Source organism: Podarcis raffonei, chromosome 3 (assembly GCF_027172205.1).
Source record: "Podarcis raffonei isolate rPodRaf1 chromosome 3, rPodRaf1.pri, whole genome shotgun sequence".
In the NCBI taxonomy this organism is placed as follows: Eukaryota; Metazoa; Chordata; class Lepidosauria; order Squamata; family Lacertidae; genus Podarcis; species Podarcis raffonei.
The window spans coordinates 4124140-4145758 of NC_070604.1; the positions used below are offsets into that span (position 1 = coordinate 4124140).

General features: G+C 43.5%; 1 protein-coding gene across 3 annotated transcripts in view; it reads left to right on the forward strand.

The window, feature by feature from the left end:
- Positions 1-21619, forward strand: part of TFAP2D (transcription factor AP-2 delta) — a 43981-nt gene that overhangs the window by 3951 nt on the left and 18411 nt on the right. For all 3 annotated transcript variants that reach the window (XM_053380381.1, XM_053380382.1, XM_053380383.1), the window contains exons 3-5: positions 1134-1194; positions 17912-18077; positions 20429-20547. In XM_053380381.1, the coding sequence (XP_053236356.1) occupies positions 1134-1194; positions 17912-18077; positions 20429-20547 (346 nt within the window). The remainder of the gene's footprint in view (positions 1-1133; positions 1195-17911; positions 18078-20428; positions 20548-21619) is intronic.

Below are 21619 nucleotides of genomic sequence, written 5' to 3' on the forward strand. Positions count from 1 at the left end.
TCTTTGAGACCCCTAAAAAGATTTTCCATGGGCAACAAAGGAAACTGTCACACCTTTTCCCATCACCGCTTTAATTTATGCTCAGTCGCCTAGTTTTTCCCCATATTGATTTCATAATCACTTTAAGGCAGAACACTAAAACTCAAAAGAGGCCTTGAAAGGGGTTTTCTAGGCCAGCGTCAATATGCCGAAAAACGGGGGGGGGGAGGCTTGGGGAAGAGAGAGACGGGACTGTAAAGGTTGTTTTTGTAAAGTGGGCTTTTTATTATTATGCACCGACTCTTTCTCCGCATGTACTTAACTCTTCACGGGCTGTTGAGTAGGTTAACACCCTTAAGAGGCCTCTTTCATGTCCAATACCTCGTTTGTTTGTAAAGGAAAATGCATCTTTTAACACATTGCCACTGGACAAAAGGACTGAGAGGTTGCGTGGAAGAAATGTACACACACATAGACAGAAAAAAGGGGGGATTTCTTCTCGATTGAATTCGTATCCCAGCATAAAGCGAAACCAGAGTATATGGAACTCAGTTTGTAAAGTGTTTTGACCAGAGCATGTTGAAATCCCACTGAAGTTGATAGCAAAATTTTCAGTCGTTGGAATGGACTACTACAACGTAGTCTAGAATTTAGTCCAGTCGAGAAATCGAGAAACACCCGATTGTTCCCCTTCTGTCGCCGTTCTTTATAACTCGCATTTCTAAGTCTGGCTTTTACCAGTCTCTGCAAACTGGTCCTAGTTGTGTGACATGTGAGTGCTACCTTCACTTAACACGTTAGACATGGACCTTGAAAGGGGTATATATGTTCCACAGGTATGCTGCCACTTTCTTTTAAAATTGTTCTTTTTCCTCCTCCAAAACATCCCTTCAAAAACTTTCCATACTGACTCCCTTCCTCTTTGCCTGCCAATCAATCATTCAGACAAAAGATCATATCTGAGAACAGAGTTTGTTTGTTCTGGGAAGAAGCTGTGCTTTTCTATGGTTTTTGAAATATTTCGTAGGAGATATATTCTTTGAGTTGCAATCTGAACATAGTCACTTCTAAAACGCATCACGTTCGATGCATCCAGCCATGCAATTTATCTGTACGGATCTTTATCTGATTTTATTTTATTCTCTTCATTCAAGGGCTCAGTGGAGACCCAGTGTGGGCTAGTGTTGAACGGCCAAGGTGGGGTGATAAGGAGAGGTAAGCAAGTTGCGAGTCCTATATTTTTACTTATTATTTTAACAACAGAAAGCCTTAAAATTGTGTAATAACCACTAGGGCCAACTTCCAAACAAATAGCGGAATTTGTGACCGGGTTCTGGGTGCCTTTTATATCCATGTAATTGCCCCCACCCCAATAGAAACAGAAGAGGCCTTAAGGAAACGTTGCCATCGTGTTTAGTGTGCAGCTCTAGGAAATGAAAGACGACCCCCGCCCCACTCCGCTATGCTTTCTACTTGGGATGATCTTGCCATGCTGTTTTTGCCACCTGCGTTTCCCATTTCATTTTGTGCGCGCGCGTGTGTTTTGTAAACTTTTCAACTCAGTATGTGGCTGGTACTATTTACGTAGGCGGGGGGGACACAAGTAGAGCTTCAATGACAATTTGCGATGGAAGTTTTAAAACCGAAGCGTAGCTTTTGTAAAAATCAGGATGTGGTCTTCTAGCCTACTCTGTATCAGAAACCCGAATTACTGGCTTTTGCAGGGCGGGGAGTAGCACCAGCCATAAGCTCACATTTCGATCCTACGGCAACCGGTGAATTCAATGAGGCTTACTCCTAAGTAGACATGTATAGGACTGCACTGTAAATGCACTGGGTGAATGAAAGGGGGTGGGGTGGGTCAGTTCATTAACTTGTGTGAATCGCAAGTATTTTAGGCAGAAGGCTCTATAGTGAGGCCAATATGTTACCGGTCTGATCAGAATGAAGGATAATAAAAATGTCAGAGAACAGAATTTATTCAAAGATTACATCTGAAAACGGGGGGAAACATTTCCCCCCGAAATGTGAACAAATTAATGAAGGGATGAAGTTAAATGGGGTTTCCCCCATATATCACCGATGACAGGGAGACAAGATGAAACTATTGAAACCATCCTGTACTAACGCTGAGAGCTTCCTAGCCCGTTTGGGCCACGTGTGTAATATAGGCTGATTCCAACAGGATTGCTTCAACTATAATTTACGGTTCTGTTTTCCAGATAGTTTTATTTATTTTATTTGTTGACATTTGGAGGAAGGGTAAACCAAAATGAGCAAGGGGAAATTTTCTTCCGTCTTGGTTAAAATTACTGAAATAGTAATAAGGTCATAACAACTTATTTGAAGCATAAAACTATGGAAAGAGCGCACAGCAACACGCTAGTGGTGAAATGTCTTTTGAATCCTGTCGGACTGCAGATATTCTAAAGGTGCGGGTAAGGAGGCGGCGGCAGGGATACTTCTGGTGCTGAAATGGACAGCTCCTTGGCGGTGAGTTTTCCTAACAGCGAGGAAGCTTGACCGTTGAGCGCCGGTGGCTACTTTATAACAGTCCCACTCTAAAACCCTTCTGAATGTTGAGGGTTACAGTTCTTCTAGGAACTGGGGATCTGTGAAAGCCACGTCATTTTCTTCTAAACAAACGGATGGATTCTTTTTATATTATTGTTAACATTTTGATCAAGGTCTGCAGAAACGTAAACTGTAATATCAACCACAAATGGCCAGTGTGGTGTAGTGGTTAAGAGCGGTAGACTCCTAATCTGGGTAACCGGGTTCGCGTCTCCGCTCCTCCACGTGCAGCTGCTGGGTGACTTTGGGCCAGTCACACTTCTCTGAAGTCTCTCAGCCCCACTCACCTCACAGACTGTTTGTTGTGGAGGAGGAAGAGAAAGGAGAATGTTAGCCGCTTTGAGACTCCTTAAAGGGAGTGAAAGGCGGGATATCAAATCCAAACTCTTCTTCTTTCCGTTTCAATGGATTGTAAATCGGTTGTTTTCCCTCACTCTTTACACAAGGCTGTACCTTCTGATTTTTAGAATCGTCTTAATGTGCGGTATTATGGTGTGGTTTGAGAAATATAAATAGAGCTAGGGGTGACACATTTTTTTTTAAAAAAGTTACATTTGTAGCTTGTATACTGGAAAAAGAGCAAGGGTCTATTTCTCTGGAGTAATCCATATGGAATGTTTTGACAATATGTTATGCATTCTTATTCAGTCATCTCCACCTTCCTTAGCGCCAGAGGTGAGGAGAGGAGTTGCATGTTGGTTTCTTGTATTTTGGTTCATATTCATTATAAGCAAGTGCGCTTGCTTCTTTGGGCTGGATCCTGAGGGGAGAAACCGGCAAATGCTGAATCCCCATCAACTGAGGTGCTGTGTCTGTAACTGCTTGACTGGACTCTAATCTCCCATCTGAAGGAGGTTTTTCCTCTCGAGTCCTTCTTATCGAGTTGATGCCGTCTCCAGCCAGCTCTCTCCTGGCAAGGAGCTTCCAATTACCTGAGCGACTGATTGTAGTTAAGCAAGGCTGCTCTCTCCCTCCTTACCGTTCCGTTTTTCAAAAGGCGACCGAGTCATTCAAGGATTTAAAGGCTGATGGTAAAATCCAGCATGAAAATGCAAGGAGGCTGTTTCTCTACTCATCTTAAGAGCTGAATGGCTCCGACACCTAGAGCCCCCATCCCCCGCCCTCCGCGCAACGCCTCTTGTGAAATCAGGGACAAATATCAAAGACGAACCTATACGTTTCAAATGAGTCCTCGAAATACATAATAAATATTTTGTCAAGTGAGTCTTAGGGAAAAAGTGTTAGCAGTCATCAAGGCACGCGGATCCCGAGCGCTGTGGAACCTTCCGCATAAATCAGCGGGGCCCTTTCTTTTCTCTCTCTCGCTGCATCGATGCAAATATATGAAGCCGGGCTCCCCTCATATTTTAAGCGCTTGGTGTCTTTATCTGAAGGGGGGAAGCGGCTTTAAGAAGAGAGGGAGGGAATTCGAGGGGGGGGAGAAAATATTTCACTTTGGGAAGAAGCAGGAGGAAAGAGGAAGGAAAATCTAACTCCATCAAGACATAAAAAAACCCCTTTAATTTCAATATAGAGGAAAATGAACGAGTTGAAAGGACGACTCAAAAATACTAATACTGTTTACTAAACAGGTGAGGAAAACTGGTAAGGACTATAGAAGGCATAGAACAGAAAGAAAGTGGGGAAATCCATGTACATTTCAAACCGGGCCTTCTGGCCCTACAGCCAAGATTGCCCAATTGTTCTTCGAAAACTAACCAAGTGCCCCTACTCCCCGCCCCGCTTCCAACGAAGTCCTCGGCCCGAGTCCGCCCACCCCCGCCTGCTCAAAATGCAGCCTCTTGCCTGCCTCCTCCTCCGACTAGGCCTGTCCCAGCTGAGACATTGGAGGTGCCCTGATGTGGAGTGTTTGCTTTTTAATGAGACCCGGGCAGGAAGGGGCCTTTCTTTTGTGTGGGTTTGGGCGGTGGCTGTGAGGGGGGAGGGAGGAGGTCGGGGCTGCAGGACTGAGGTGTTGGCGAGCTAATTACCAGCCAGAGCCAATATTTGCCCCCGATTCGGTGGCCGAGCTCCCACCGCTATCACTTCCAGTTAATGGTGTGCAGGATTTCGCCCGGAGCTCCGCTCCTCGCACCATCACAACCAATAATCTTTACTTTACCTACTGCGAGCGTATCGATAGCTTCTCTAGCCGCAGGCGCCTGCTTTGATATGGTAATCTTTCTGAGGGCCCAAATTCTGCAGAGATCATATTAATGTTGTACATACAGACGAGTGAAGCTTTGCCTTAAAAGTTGAATATTCAGATCGGCCCTTTCAAAAGAAATCTCTCCCGAAGATGCAAACCTTCTATTTACAAGAGTCTGCAATTTTTAATCATTGCTGAGGATGGCGGCAAAAAGAAACATCTTTTTCCTCTCCCCGCCGCCACGCCCAGTTTTCCTCCCCTCTTTTTTATAGTTTCTTAGAAATCAGTTTTCTGTTTTAGGAATTCCTCTCTAAACGACAATTATCAGCCTGGAACCTGCTTTTTTTCTTTTTTAAGAGTCTCGTATGTTTTGCTTGCCTACCTTGGAACGAGTAAATAAGAGAAATAGCCTGGTGGCTTCTGCACTAAATATTTTGGAGTCCTTTTTTTAAAAAAAGACAACACGGTGACACTTGGCCCTCCTGTGTCGTTTTATGAAATGGCAAACTCAAAAAAAAAGGAGAAAGGGGGGGGCGGCTCTTGTTTCGCTTTGTGATCATCCATCTTTCCCTGCCCCAGGCTAATTTCAGAAGCTTAAATACTGCTATCGCCTCTGGGCCATGAAGAGAAAAAGAAGGCCCGGGCTATCGGCACACTCTCTTTCTCGATTGCCCTTGGCAACGTAAAATACAAACTACTTTGAATCAAAACATTTTTGGGGAATTAATATGATCTGAACTCTTCCCGTTTTAAGAGATCTTGAGTTTGTCAAATCGCTTAGAGGTGACTGACATGAGAAGGCTGAGGCATTAATGCGAAGCTAGAAACATTGTCAGATCTTATTTGATTAAAAAAAATAAAAAATAGAAAGGCTCTTAAAAGTCTGAGCATCAGTCACCAAAAAACCAGCCTAACCAATAGAGAGCCTGGATAGACGTCCCCCTTCTCTGCCTTCTGCCTTTTATGTGTTTACTTAAGGCGCTGCCTATCCCTTGCAATCCGGGGTTTGATCGTGGTCCTTTGATCTGCAATTTTAATTTGAGGCACTTAATGATGAAACTGCAGCCTAATGACTCATTCATTGGGTGCGGGGGGAGAGGGGTGGAGAGAGTTTTTATTAAGGGGTGGAGTGAAGCTCTAGGGGGCAAATATCTAAGACCAAACAATCTCTTTCTTTCTTCCTTTTTAAGGATAGCTCCAAGTTTTGCATTTATGGTACATTCTGGCAGAATATATCACGACGCATATGTCGTGTTAGAAAAGACCCTGTTCATACTGGGTGTAGAGAATAGGGAATTAGGCAGAGAAACCAGATGGGACAGACGAGCCACCGTTTGTTTTACTGTAAACGCCGAAACAGAAGGTAAAACCTAAAGGGACTTTGTTAGTATATCTCGCAGAATATTCTCCATATCGGCGCGGTGAAAGATAAGACCTGTCTATCATATCCATACGGCTATTCTGTGAAAGAATTACATATAGGATTCAATCCTACGCGACCCTTTTGAATTTATTTGGCAGTAAGGCTCACTTCCAAGCTGATATCCAGAAGATCGGACTTCGTTAAATTAATTTCAACAACAAAACATGTGCTTAACTATTTTATTCGAATCAGTGGCTTAAAATGCTTGACTTCGGCTGGTTTGTGACTTTAGCACCACAGCGTTTTTCTCGAGTACTCTCAAAAGCATTAGCCACATTTAGCTCAGCAATCGTTTCACAACAAACCTGTGAGGCAGGCCAGCGTTACTACGTCCCATACCTAAACTGGAAGGAATGGCTGAACCACCAGTTTGCCTAAACCAGGCATGTCCAAAGTCCGTTTGGGGGGCCTAATCCGGCCGCAGGTCGGTTTAATTCGGCCCCCACAGGCAGTTCTCCCTTTGTGGTTCTAAAAAAAGGTCAACAACTTTGGTCGGCCCTCATGCATGTTCATTTCATCAAATCTGACCCTCTTTGAAAAACGTTTGGACACCCCTGGCCTAAACCACCCGGCAAGGTTAGGGATGAGGTGAGGTTGAGCGGATCGTAGGCATATTTACTGGGAAATAAATCCAGCTAATCCGATCCCTCTTCCTAGGGCGAAAGCAGGGGTGCCAACTTAAATAAACTATTGGGGGGCTGGTAAGCCCCCAATAATCAATCACAAGACACTATTTGAATGGGATTGCCCATTAGTTTTTTTGGGGGTATGGCCCCATCCAATATTTTATTGGAGGGGGCCGAAGGTTCCTGGGCCCCAGATGTTGGCTCCTATGGGCGCAAGGCGTCCAACGCGAGAGTCCTACACCCACATTCTCTGGTCTATTTTTGCTTCACTATAGCTGTTCTCTTGAATTCTATTTGACTATTGTTTTTCATGTGGGAGTGGGTTTAAAAAATGTGTATACATTTTACAACAGTACATATTCCAGCAGAAACATGTCCAAGAGGTCAATCTTTTTGAAAGGATGTTCTCTGTTAGACCTGATCCACCACAGGCCTCTTCTGTCTCATAGTCCTCTCCCTGAGTCCTTCTCTCTTCTCGACTCCAAGTTACACCTAGCTCTAGTCCTCAACCGCTTTTCTTTCCATCTTTAAATATTGACGTAAAAACAAATAATATGAATTTCTGCTCCCTCCATTTCGAACCCCTAAAACCCTTAGTAAGGAAGCCCCACGGACGCTTTCCCAAAGCCGGCTGGAGTCTCTGCGGAATGCAGGGCACAACTGAGAACGCTGTTTTACGGGGGTGGGTTGGATGGGGTTGGCTTTTACAGCTCAACATGAAGGGGTTTCAGTGTCTCCTAAGTCCATGATCGGTCAGAGAAGAGGAGGACCCCGGACAAAGGTCCGTTTAAACACTTAGAAATTGCCTAAAGACCACCAGAAGCATCACACACGCATCTCAGAAAGAGGCGGTCTACAACAGAAATTTGAGAGTGTGGCTTGTCTCGTGTTTGTCAAGATACCTGATATTGTTTCCTGATCGCTCCACCTCGGCCAGTCTGGGCCATCTTTTAAATGGTAAATACGTTAGTTCCTGAAACAACTGTCCCAAGACATTCACAAAATATTCTCTTTTCACTAGATTTGTAAGCGAAAAAAACTACTGGGAGAGGTTTTTCCCCAATATACTTCCTTCTACGGAAGAAATATATGGGTCATTAAGAGTCCAGATGGCTTTTGGATTTCTTTCCTGTACTATTTCAGACATGTGGTTTTTTATCATCTGTGATTACCTTGTGCACTTATGAAGATTCATTTTATTTATGACACCTTAGAATTATTATAACACCTCCGACACCCACCGACACCCGTTGCGCATCCGCGGTGTTTAGGCGCGCGTAACTGTGCTGAGCTAGTGTCCCGGTCTCTGAGAAAGCAACCTGAGGAGACCGGGCGAGGCTGGCTTGCTTCGCCAGCCGTTCTCTGTCGGCCCCCTTAGATTCCAATTCCCTCCCCACTCTTTAGCTCTTATCTGGCCAAATCTTGATAATCCCATAATACGTATAATTTGCTCTTAATGTATTGTCATTAACGCTGCTGTCTCTTTTCTCTCTCTCTTTTTTTCCAGGAAGCAAATTGAGTCCCATTTAAAAGCCCTAATGCGCTTGTTTAATTAATAGTTCCAGCCGAGCTGGTTTCAAATGGAGTCACAACAATAAAAAGAGAGGAAGGGGGGCAGGAAAGGAGAGACGTGAGGCTGGGTGTGGGGAAAAGCCTGACTGGTTCATGAAGGAGGCCGCAAGAAACGCGCCCAGGCGGAGGAGGGAGCGGCTGGAATAAGCGCGGCTGGGTTTTAAGAGGGTACAGCTTGCGGGGCGTGGAGAGGGTTGCTTGGCTTGGCTGAAAGATTAGCAGCCGAGTATCTCAACAGTTGCCTGGGCTTGGGACTCGCGGGTCGCGGGAGCGTCTTGGGAAATCCCGCCCCAAACGAAGGAGAACTGTATTAGGATTTCAAGGCATTTCCCCCATTCACTTCCATGGCTGTGCTCAAGCCTTCGGAAGCCCCTTCGGCTTCACCGTGGGAGCACAGCCCGATCCTTTGCATGCCTTCCTTGGAGAAAGCCCCGCTGTGTTTTGGGGGATTGCTCCCAAGTGCTGGCAGCCTGCGTTGAATCGGTCTTCTCTTGGGTTGGGCTCATGGTTGGCTCCACTAAGCGCCTTCCCAAGCAGGGATGTAAACCCGCCTCATCCCAAAGGTGTAACAGGTCGGGTGGGCTGTGTTGCTTTCTCTGGCCAAGTAAGAATAGGCTGCAGTCCCCAACGAAATTTCTACAAGTCCCGCCTCATGGAGGAAGTCCAGAGGAAGTTGGGCGTGCTAAATCCTACTTACCTAGGGAGATGAAATACACAGACAAGCATCAAAGTTTACTCCAAAGTAAACCTTGCTTGCTGGAGATTCCTTCTTTCCCCACCCCCACCCCATCATAGGCAAGGGCTGTGGTTTCCATAAGACTGGGGTGTAGGTAACTTTTTCAAGATTACACCAATTGTGTGGAATGAAGGACTTTGGGAATTTGTGTTTTAAGGAATGTGTTTATGACAGAGCTGTTACTTGGTTTCTACAAAACTAATGCAACTCAGATCAATTCTGTAATGAGAGGTTATAAAGTGCTAGAGAATTATTGCAATCCAACTGAAATACTGAGGCTATGCTAACTTTATTTTGGTCCTAAAGGTGATGGAATTAAGCATGCTTCTTCACTCTATGTGCTGCTTCATGTTGCATGGCAGCAAATATGCATTTTATTTGGTCTTTGTCTTGTGGTGTGGAGACATGGCTGATCTCTCATGTGCTTGAATTAGAGGTGTTTCCAAAATAATCCTCCTCTGAATTTTCTTGGCATTCTGAATTGTGCAGGCTTGTTTTTGAAAGAGAATCAATGTATTCAGAGTACTCCATTCCTCCAATTTTTTGTTCCCAAATTTTCTGTACAGTGCTGTGGGTCCATGATTTGCTTAAGTTCCTTCATGTTTTCACTCTGTCCTGCGTTACCAATGTGTGTGTGTGTGCATTAATTAATTGCATTGATAGAATTGTACACTCAGTTGTATTGATTTTCCTTTGTGCAATCTTTTACTAATGGAAAGGAGCACGTTTGTGCACACCAGCGAAACATTGCACAAAAAGAATCTCGATACAATCATGGAACTACAACTTTGGGGTTGCTTTTCTGCAATGTTTTCTACACAGACATGTGCATACTGTATTTCTAAAGTAGATGGGGAAGACCATGACCATGAACTGTTTTAAGTTTAACGATCAAGTCATGGATGTCTTCCGGATCGGTGGGGGGCCAGAGGGGAAGCTGATCTTGAGATTCATCTCTTGTGTTAACAATACAGTCAGTTGTGGCAAAGTAGTTTTTTAAGTAAGATTCCCAAACCGGGGCAGGAATAATAGTTAAAGGATATCTTTTAGTTCTTTTATTTACCAGGAGCCAAAATTGTCTGGAGTTCCGTGATGATGAGGCTTCTATGATTGCCCGCCATTGATTCACTTGCCATTCCTGTCTGGCTCCCTTTTGAATTTGCTTGTAGGCCGACCATGAACTGTAGGAACTGAAAGTGGAGGCAAATTGTGCGTTTTCCAGTCCCAGCAAAAGGGTTTTAAAATTCTCCTAGTTAAACTGGAATTTTGGAGGAGTGGCGCCATCAAAGCAGAGCAAGCCCTCAGAAAATAAGGGAATTGGATAGAGAAACCCCCCTCCCCACATATCCTTAAGCTGAACTCACAGTTTTGTAAAAAAAAATTTTTTTTAAATGCACAGAATGGGAACTGCTGCTATGATTTCCACAGTCCTCTGCAGGGGGACAGATTTGGATGGTGCAATAGGCAGCATGATGTTTTCAGCCAGATCTGCATGGAAGTTTAATCATAGATGAGTAGAATGCAAGGATATTGTGACAATGGAATGAGAAACAGAGGGGTTTTTTAAAACAACACTGTTTCAAGTCGCAATTTTTCTACCATTCCTAACCCCCCAAATGATTAAAAAAACAAAAACCCTTACCCTTGAAAATCCATATGAATGGATGGGCTATTTATCCATCTAGCCCAGCACTGTCCATCTTGACAGGCATCTCAGATTGAAAGGTAGAAGCTGACATGTGAAATGACCTCTGCCTGGGACCTGGACAACTGCTAGCTAGGTGGGCACACCTCCTAATTTGGTGCAAGGCACTTGCCACATTCCTGTGTGAATGTAGCCAGGAGGTGCTAGGGGGCAGCTGTTGCCCCCCCCAGTAAATAAATAGAAATACTTACCTAACGGATACCTAACGGACCAATTGCATCACTGCCCCCCCCTAAAATAAACCCTGGCTACGTCCATGTATTCCTGTTGTATTCTGTGGCACATTGTTTTCAACTGAACTTCCAAATAGCAGCCCAATCTTAATTAGCCTGAACCTTCCCCTTATTTCTGTGTTATTTCCCACTATGGAGGATGGAACAAGCTTGTTTTCTGCTGTTCCAGAGGGTTGGAACAGAACCAGTGGAGTCAAGTTGCAAGAAAGGAGATTCTGACTAAACACTGGGAAGAACTTTCTGCCAGTAAGAGCTGTTAGACCGTGGAATGGACTCCCTTAGGAGGTTATGGACTCTCTTTCTTTGGAGGTTTTCAAGCATCCATCTGTTATGGATGCTTTAGTTGAGATTCCTGCATTGCGGGGGGTGGGCTAGATGACCCTCAGGATCCCTTCCAACTCTGCAATTCTATGATTCTATATCTGTGAGATACTTACAGCGCCTGGTAGGTGGAAAGTGTGCTTACAAAAAAAAAAAAAATGTTGGTCAATATGTTTGTCATTCCAAGAAAGGTGTTGGTTTTTGAAGCCTATATAAACTTTTGGGCACACCAAGAAAAGACCTCTTTCTTGTGGCCCAGGTTAGCAGTTATTATGCAGTTTGCTGTACCAGCACATAAATACTTCCCAATGATACAACAAAGCAGGGCTGTAATGTTGGCACATGTTATGGTTATAATTTAGAATGTTGTTTGTATTCAAGGTCACCCAATCTCAAAAAACATATTATAGTGCAGCAAAAGGCAATTGAATTGACCATAGCATTATCTTCCTTAGAAAGAAAAGCTAAAGAGATTTATCTTTTTAGTTTAGAAAAAAAGGTTGTTCTTCCTTCACTCCCTCTGTACTATTCCTTATTACAGTGGTACCTCAGGTTACATACGCTTCAGGTTACATACACTTCAGGTTACAGACTCTGCTAACCCAGAACTTCAGGTTAAGAACTTTGCTTCAGGATGAGAACAGAAATCGTGCTCCAGCGGCGCGGCAGCAGCGGGAGGCCCCATTAGCTAAAGTGGTGCTTCAGGTTAAGAACAGTTTCAGATTAAGAATGGACCTCTGGAGCGAATTAAGTGCTTAACCCGAGGTACCACTGTATAAACAGCTCCATGATTCATGCCTCCTCCGTCGCTCACTGCACCGTGTCCCACCTTGTCCCAAAGAAGGGATCGATTTATTCCATCTTTTACTGTACTGCTGCTATCTGAGGATATGCAGGCTGGATGAACAGTGGTGGAACTTGGGGTCTCAAAATCAGCAGCACCCTGCACAACAGCAAAATGTGGTGCACCCCCTTCCTCTACACTCCATTCTAAATCACAGTTGTGGCGCTTCCTGCATCACCCCCAAGGCTCCATGCCCAGTCCTGTGGAACCAGCCGCACTCTCCTAAATCCACCTCTGCTCAGAAAGGGACCTCACAGATCTGCGAGGGCTGGTCCCAAGTACATGTGCATAGGCTTGCAAGCAAGGCCGTCTTTAGCATGTGGGCCACCGGGGTACAAAGATCTGTCCAGCACCCCCAAATTTAGTTTAGCCATCCCCAAATTAACTTTTATTGAGCTTTTTTGGGGAGGGGGGAAGCCAGCCAAAGTTGTTGACCTTTTTTTAGGGGGAGTGAACTCAAAGTTTTGGAGTTTTTTGGGGGCGGCAATTGCTCACCTATAACAACGACACAGTGAAAAAAACTGCTTTTGTTTCCTGACTCGTTGGGGATATTTGATGCTGCTGAGTAACAGAGCGATGGAGGAGCGGGGCGGGGACTTTTGCTCCTTTCCTTTTCACTGCCGCCGATCGAGAGGGACCAGTATACCGTAGGTATACATTTGGCGCTCCCCCCAACATTTGGTGCCTGGGTGCTCTGCACCCCTGGGTGCAAGACGGCCCTGCTTGCAAGCCTAGACATCACATTTCATCAAATTCTTCCTTGTGTTATGCCAAAGCTTGCTCTAAAATATTTTAGAAACACCTTTTTTTAAAAAAGATTGCAATCCTTTCCACACTTTCCTGGGTGTAAATCCCACTGAGCACAATGAGACTTGTTTCCGTGTAGCTAGCATAGGATAGTTGTGAAGTCCAGTTGTCATGAAAGAAAACCAATCTATGCTATGCTAGCTACACGGAAACAATGAAATCTATTTTTGAATCCAGCTAGGATTTTAGGATAAAAGTTGAATGTCTGCTTCCCAGGTGTTTTTTGGACGAGAACTGAAGTATATGGCAGATAGTTGGATGACTCCTTCATGGAATGATTTTTTTTCTTGTTTAAAATGTACAGACTGAAGCCTTCATTAGCCAAGAAATCATATGCCATTATGGGAGAGTATTGGTTTCATTTTTATTTATTTTTAAATAGATAGTTCTAGCTTTCACAGTTTGGGATAGAAACATCAATCATAAAGACTCAAAGTGCCAGAAGCCACTATAAAAACCATTTTTCAGTAAATACTGACTTGAATTCTAGACAGTTAATACTGGAAAGGGCATAGATATTTGCCACAGGAATGCAGAATCCGATGGTGAATTCAGTGACTAAATAAAACCTGGCTTTCTGCCCCACATTTCTTGCTAATTATGATCTAGCAGGATGCCCTTTTTGTCTGAGTTGTTAGGCTTAGATCTAAAGCTGTAGTTCCTCCCCAAATCCCATTAACACCCCACCCCTTCAGCCTCCTTCATCTTGACCATCAGGAGCGACTTTTGGAGTTATCAGGGGCTGCAATGGAAGGGGAGTCCAAAAAAGGTCCATTTCATGAGCAGAGTTCTTCTCTGGCTCCAGCTGTTAGTATATAGTAGTTAATCCAGCCTTTAGTGGTGACAATTGGCATATACCATTCTGGATGTTTTCGCACATTACACACAAAGTCCACCAACCCACACCCCATGCTTCGTGATGACTTGATGTTTCAAAATGTGTACATAAATAGAAACAGGAGGTGCGGAAAAGGCATTGCCCCAGGAATCTGCTGCCCAAGGCAACTGCTTCATGTCACTTCATGGTTTGTGGATCAAAGCTTTGGCTCTAAGGTGCTATGATAGAGACTGGGACACGGTGTTTAAGAATCATCTCATATTCCAGAGTTTTTGAAGCTGGGAATGTTTCGGGTCATAAAGCATGAAAAATGAGGCATGGAATTCAATCATTAATGTGAATATAGCTTTTCAATCCATATTATGCTGCTTATAAAGTGTGGGATTAGTAGAATACAGAAGTTTCTCCAAAACATCATTTCAGTGCGCCGTGTTCAGACTAGAGACAAATGGTAGTTTTTCTTCTCCTGGGAGTGGCACCATAGGGCCATCATGGCTTGTAATGCAGTCACTTACATTTTCCATCCCAGTGCTGATTCTGAAAAGCAGTTTTTGCCCTTTTGTAGTTAGGCACCCTAACATCTGCTTGAACAGTCATGACAGTGGAATAAAACGTGTTCCTATCATATCACCTTCAATTCTCCTGAAGAGAGAAAAGTATTGTGTGCCTACCACTTCATCCTTGAAAATGGTGCATTGCCTACTTACGTGCAGTTAGGGAACTTGCCCCACTTCATCAGGGCTGGTTCTAGTGTTGGGCAACCTTGGGAAGCCTCCAGGGAACATTTTTCTCCTATCAAGCATGTTAAGAATGGTGGGGAAGAGCGTAGTATCAAAGGACAGTGACAGAAGACAAGTCGGGCATCCAAACCTCAAGGATGCTGAGGAGAAACCAAGGAGTCAGCTGAGGGCAGCACTCCCTGGAGATGCTCAAGAACTGGCTGCTGGCTCTTTCCTCCAGAGCCAGGCTTTCCCTTTGTTCGGTGGGTGGGCTGCGCAGCTGGTGCACTGAGGTTTCCCATGAAGCCTGTCCAGCAGGCTTAAGCCATAATTTGGACAGACCCTGCTTCATATCTTCATTATAGTTCACTGGGAAGTTCCATTTACCATCCTGCCCTTATGTCACTGGATAAGTAATACCTTTTACATTCCCACGACATTTTCCCTTCTCCTTCCTATCCTCATTGGCCATGATCCAATGATATAGCTAGCTCTGCATGCCCAATGCTGATTTGGACCTGTGCTAGAGCAGTAGCTCATACCTCAAGGCAAAACACTTTTGAAAACAGTGAGGGCTTTCAGAATGTACTTTGAGATGTGGCAGGCAGGGGCCTGTCACTCCAGGAGAAAATGTCAAAAATCCCACTGGGCACATTGAAACCCCCAAGGGGCACCTCAAGTTAGCAATTCTTTGGATCTGGCCATTGTTTCTGCTCAATGTTGTTTTACAAGGCATCACTTTTTGAGTCAGTTTCATTTTAGAAGACTACTGTGGCCTTTCTGGAATTGATGCATTTTGCTGAATGATAAAGCCTGCGCTGAAAAAGATAAAGCAGGTGGGAACAAAATGTTTTCTTATTAAAGGAGCAATTATTTATTCAGCACAAATTGTTTGTGCACATATGGGTTCGATTGTAAAAGAGAAATATTAATATTTCATTGCTGCACTTCCTCATTGTTTGTAAAATGTAGACTTAATTTGTCTCTTGCATTGTAATATAAAGATCTATGGCTGCAGGTAATTCTCTACCTGCCTACGAGCAAATATATCAAGAGCTGAAATAAATAGTACCTTCCAATATAATTAACATCATTTACACATTATTTTGCTGAACTGAAATCTGGATGCATGGGAAGACTATTATTTATTCAAAGCTATATGTAGGTGAAAAAGCATAAGGTACAATTTGGCAGGAGGAGAGTTTGGAAAAATAAAATAACCTCCCCCCCCCCACAGAGTTCAACTAGTTATGAAGCCTGTGTTTTCCTTTGAAAATACTCACATTTATTAAGATAACTGAGTTTCAGTATTTTGTTGGTCTTTCATTGTTGGTCGTTTAATTTGAGACCTCGTTTTCTTTCCTAAATGGCAATTTATAAAATCACTAGTTAGATAGGGATAGAGATATAGACACAGATATATTTTCTAGTGAAGCCCCTATTATAGTGACAGAGTGGGTTGGCCATAGATTGCTGGGACCCCTGAGCAGCAAGCAAGGAAGCAGCTTGTCTCCTTGTAAACTGCATATGTGGTCTCTGTCAGAGGAGGCAGGGTAAAATCAGAAAATATGGAAAGTGGCATAGATAAAGTCAGGCAGTCAGGCAGGCAAATTGTTATGCCCATAAATAGAATAGGGGCACTTTGTGTGTGGAGGGGCCTTTTGCTTTCTGGGGGATCCCTATTTGTGAGGGTTGAGGCACCCACTGTGAGTGTGGAAGGGTAGTTTGCCTTCTAGAGCAGACCTTACATTTCCCATTCACTTATATGGGGGAAAGGAAAGAAGTGCCCTTGGAGACATCATTGCAATGGAGGCCTCACCCAGTTCTCTATCTGAGTCACCCCAAATCAAGCCATGGGCTGCTTCTCTCAGCACATCCTACATTTTGTTCCTTTTCCTCACAATGCGATGGAGATATTGAGGGACTGGCTTTTATAGGGAGAAATCGTGATTAACCACTTGAATGCACTAGGCATAGATACAGAAATCATGACTTAGAAATTGTGAAAACAAAATGTAAAAAGGAGAAAGGCATGGACTACAACAATTAATGAATGCCTCCTCTGGGAACATCGCAAATATTTTCAAGTGTGCCGTTGCCTTGTGTAAATCCATGGAATGTAATTACTATAAACTCTGCTTCAGAGAATAATGTTAACTTCTACAACTGTAATAAAAAGCAGAATGTACATGATACAAATACTGGTACATGTTAGTTACCTGGATTGTGGTCGTTGTCCTTCCCAAGTTCCCTTTGGTAAACCACTTCTGTATGTATCACTTGTATTAATCTAAACATCTACCACATGCTAATATAGAATACAAATAGTATTTTAAACCTGTTTTAATAATTTTTACCACTGCAAAACTTAGCCTACACAAACAACAGCTCCTGTGGTAAGAGTGCCCCTCTTCAGACTGCAGAAAGCATGCTTGAATGCTTATATTGGGGGAGATACATGCATAGAAAAATAGAATGCTAGAAACCTTCTCCCTGACATCTAATTGTCTATGTACAGAGAAGGATATACAGTATTTACCCAATCCTCTGTCTGAAGCGATAGACTCCAAGAATTGCAGCTGTAGTAGGGATGATGCCTAAGTATCACTATCATGCCAGAGGTCAGGTCACAGTTGCAAGTGGCAGTTCTGGGAAGAAATCACAGAACAAAAAGCCCGAAATAAATATGCAAAAATATTTTCCTGGAAGAAGAAAAGATCCTCCAGAACCAAAATATAAAAAGGGAAGAAATCATTGTAATTGGTTGCAAATAGCCTGCTGTGACTAGCTATTTGAAGTTCTTACATGTCGTGCAAATTCTTTGTTTGATATAGTTTTGGGGGTACTTTTTTAAAAAAAACAATAACATGTTCTGCTATGAAATTGTGCTTTTAAAATGGACAAAACTGGGAAAGACATAAAAACCCTATTCAGGCATTAAAATGATCAACCCATGGAAAGGGATTGCATGTTACTGAGCCTGTCAGTTCCATCCCCAGCAGTCTTGGGGATGGAAAGTCTAAAGGAGATTTATAAGTGCATTTAGCCGAATGTGCTTAGAAACTTCCCTGTAACTGAGAACCTTGCATTATTCCAAGGAGACTTCTAAGTGTGTTCAATCAGATGTGCTTAGAATTCCCTTCCCTACTTTCCTACTCAAGACAGAAAGGTCAGGGATGGAAGAGGCAGAGCAAGCACACAGGTGAGTGTTGGCAGCAGGGCTGGTGTGCTTGGCCCCACAGACCTTACTTGTGCTCCCACCCCCCATTCAGGCATAATTCCCGAATTAAGCTAAACTTCCCCTCAAATGTGTTCCAGGAACATTTCATCCTGAAAACTCCTGCCCTGAGCCTCCCCCTAACGCATGTCATGTATACCTTTTCAGGTGGCACGTGTGTAGTCAATCCCACAGACCTCTTTTGCTCGGTTCCTGGCCGTTTATCTTTACTCAGCTCCACTTCCAAATACAAAGTGACCATCGCAGAAGTGAAGAGACGCTTGTCCCCACCAGAATGCCTCAATGCCTCTCTGTTAGGAGGGATTTTGAGAAGGTAAGGGAAAGCTGTGTGCAACTGCATGGAATAGATATAGGGACCCTTGAGTTGGACTCAGTCTTTGTGCCTGCTCAGCTTGGTTAAGAGATGAGTTCTTCAGACCTTTATGTACCTCAGGCTCTTCATGGAAAAGGGAACACTGAGACAGATTGATGAGAGACAGAGAAATGGTGCCTTCTCTGGAATCTGTTTCATGAAGTGATTAGTACTTCATCTGAACGATTGCCTCAACAAGGAAGACCAGAACTAATAGAGGAAACATAAGCAGCTTTTTGTTGTAGCATTTTAATTGTTGGCTGTGGTTTTATCTGTTAGGAAACTTTTGTGTCTAAAAATAAAATAGAAACAACATCCTTCCTCTCCCAATCACCAACTAGGCATCATCTCTATGGAATGTATATAAAATGGAGTTCATTTGGTTACATTTTCATTTGTTTCAGAATGAATGCATGAAATAATGAATGGGCATGAATGGGCTCAGCTTTTGTTACCACACTTAGACCCATTTGAACTTTTCACTGACAGTTCCTGCAGGCACATTGTTTCAATGGCCACTCTACCTTTTATTTTCTCCACAGAGCTTAGATCAGGCTTCCTCAAACTCGGCCCTCCAGATGTTTTGAGACTACAATTCCCATCATCCCTGACCTCTGGTCCTGCTAGCTAGGGATCATGGGAGTTGTAGGCCAAAAAACATCTGAAGGGCCGATTTTGAGGAAGCCTGGCTTAGATGATGCATCACTTCAATATATTTGGGAGAGAAATGACAGCTGATTCACACGATGGTCATTCCTAATGGTGACCACCATTAATATATGCCGCCCCTCCCACAAGAAAGCCTACAGAACAATATAACATCTGGGGTATTCTGGCAAAATGAAGTGGCAGTCACAAGGAGCAGGCTCCAAAATCAGCTCTGTGATCACTGTTGACCCAGATGGCAGGGGCAGGGGACTTACAAGCTTCATTGAAGGGGGAAACAAACATGAGTGCTGAAACAAAATGACTTTGCATGAAAAAATGACCAAAGAAATGTGACTTTCTCAAATTAAACACAAAGCAAATGATGTAGTTAATAGCAAAAGCCATGGAGTAATTAAATTGGTGAAGGGTGGGAAGATTCTTGCTCTTCTTGGTGCAAAGCTCTGTTAATAGAATCAAAGTCATTCATTTTCTTCCTTTTTAGTATCATTCAGGGGGTCCCTTCTGAAACCCATAAATCTGTGAGAGGAACAGGACTATTTTTGTAACACTACTTTTTGTTTGATAACCCTTTCTAAGTGTAAGTCAAGAGAGAATGCCAGTACATCAGAAACCCCAAATTTTACTCATATTGTACCTGCATGCTTTCAGTTTCCCACCTAATGTCCCTTTCAGAGGAGTGGTTTTAGAGATGAGAGGATTTCCTCTGTTCGTTCTCTTGCTTTATTTGTTTCTATGATTTGCTGTGCTCCAAATTTCACTTTTCCTGAATCCAGTTTAACTAGAGGCATTTGCAAAATTTAATTTGGAATTTGGGACATGTGCAGTTTTCCAGTCTATTTTTCCTAATTCATTTGTATTATCTCGGCTTTTGTTACCAGTGCACATTAACACATTTATAAAGCACACTGCTCCAAAAACAATCTTGATATGACTGCATCAAGTTTCTTTCCAGTGTGCCCATATGCTGTCATAGATTGGTCAAACACGGCACACAAAAAAGCCTTCTATTACAATTGTAGGTACTATCATATCACATTTGTTTTGTTGATGTATTTTATCAATGCACATAATATTTGCACATCTGTGATGCAGAAGAGAGGGCATGCAAATAAACTGAAGGAAGAGTCTGTGTGTACAAAGTGTGCTGTACAAATCTGAAAATAAAAAAGGAACAATGGGGAGAAAAATCAAATGTGTCAGTTTCACTTTGGAAACAAGACCTGATCATTCAAAACTCCAAAAATCTGGGGAGAAATTTGGTCGAGGAAATTTTTGGAAGCCCCACTAAGTGATCTGCACCATGAAATCAATTTGTGGGGAAAGGCTAGCCGTATGCACACTCATGTACACTATGGCACTGATTCAATTGCTACTCACAATGGTTCCTATGGGGAAAGAAAGCAACATCAAGTCATGGCTTCCCCACTTAACATGCCATTTAGCCCTCAGCAACATCATTCTTCTCATTTACTAGCTCCAGCTGCTGGGAGTACCTATCAATTCCTGCTGAGGAGGGCCTTGTACTGCAAATCGGGAACATGCAGCTCTTAGATACTCATTTGAGGAATTATTTTAAGTAAGAAAAACTGGGAAAGGATAACATTGAATCTTTGTATTTCCATTCCCTCCCCTTTCCCTGACAGAGCAAAATCCAAGAATGGAGGACGCTGCTTAAGAGAAAAATTGGACAGGCTGGGGCTCAATCTGCCTGCAGGGAGGAGGAAAGCAGCAAATGTCACCCTCCTAACATCCTTAGTGGAAGGTATGCTTTGTAATATCATGATATAAATACCTTACTTGTTGCCTTCTTGAAAAGGTGGTTTTGGTTCCAGCATGTTACTGTAACTGCAGATGAAAACAAAAGATCAACAGTTACATTTTTCCTACTAGCAATGAATGACCACTGTTGTTTCTGAAGTTCCCATGCTTTGTTCTCAACATCTCAATGAGGCACCTGCCCTGAGAGTGTGGCAAGATGGCAGACTATTTAACTAACAAACACAGAAAGCTGTCAGGTCATTTGTCCATCCAGCTCAACAGCAGCTCTCAAGGATTCCAGAGAAGAGTTTCTCCCAGTTCTATTTGGAGAGGTTAAGAATTGAACTCAGGACCTTCTACATGCCAAGTGTGTGTTCTGCAATCAGCAGGTGGTACAGCCCCTCTTCATTTTAGGCAGTAAAAGCCCCAGCAGGGACTTGAGCAGGCAACTGTGCAAGAGACAGAGCAGACTTTCATCAACCGACTCCATCTGACAAGGCAGGAGGAGCCTAACATGGAGTTTTAAGGAGATGGGTCTCAAACCAGGGACTCCTGCAGCAAAGTCCAGGAAACTTGCTCCCTTTGCCACTATGGTAGTACTGTAATTGATGATCAGCCCAAATACACTTAGGCTCAAGCTTTGACCAGCTGTTGTCAATCAGAGTAGACAAGAGCAGGAGGATTGGTGGGCCCATGGTGGGCTTTAGGGGAAGGGACTGCCTTTTAATCTGTCGGCACAGCCATCTTGAAATGCCACAGCAACTTTGCTCAGAGGACCCCACACCCAGCGCTGACTGCTAGAGCAGCCATGCTGCACTGCTCGTTGTTTTCACTACAATCTGGGGCACAGGCTGCTTTATTTACAGCTAGAGCTGATGCTGAACAAGCAAGACTTTTTCTGTATTGCTTGACAATTGGCCAGGGAGCTTTGCAAGATTGAAAAGGACAGTTTGCTGGGCTAAGGCAGAGATTTCTGGAAGGCCCCACAGGAGGGACCAGGTTGTGTACCTTGACAGGCTTCAGCTGGCAGGTGCAAGGAGCAGCAAGGAGCTCTCCTGGGCCTCCCCAAGACTGAG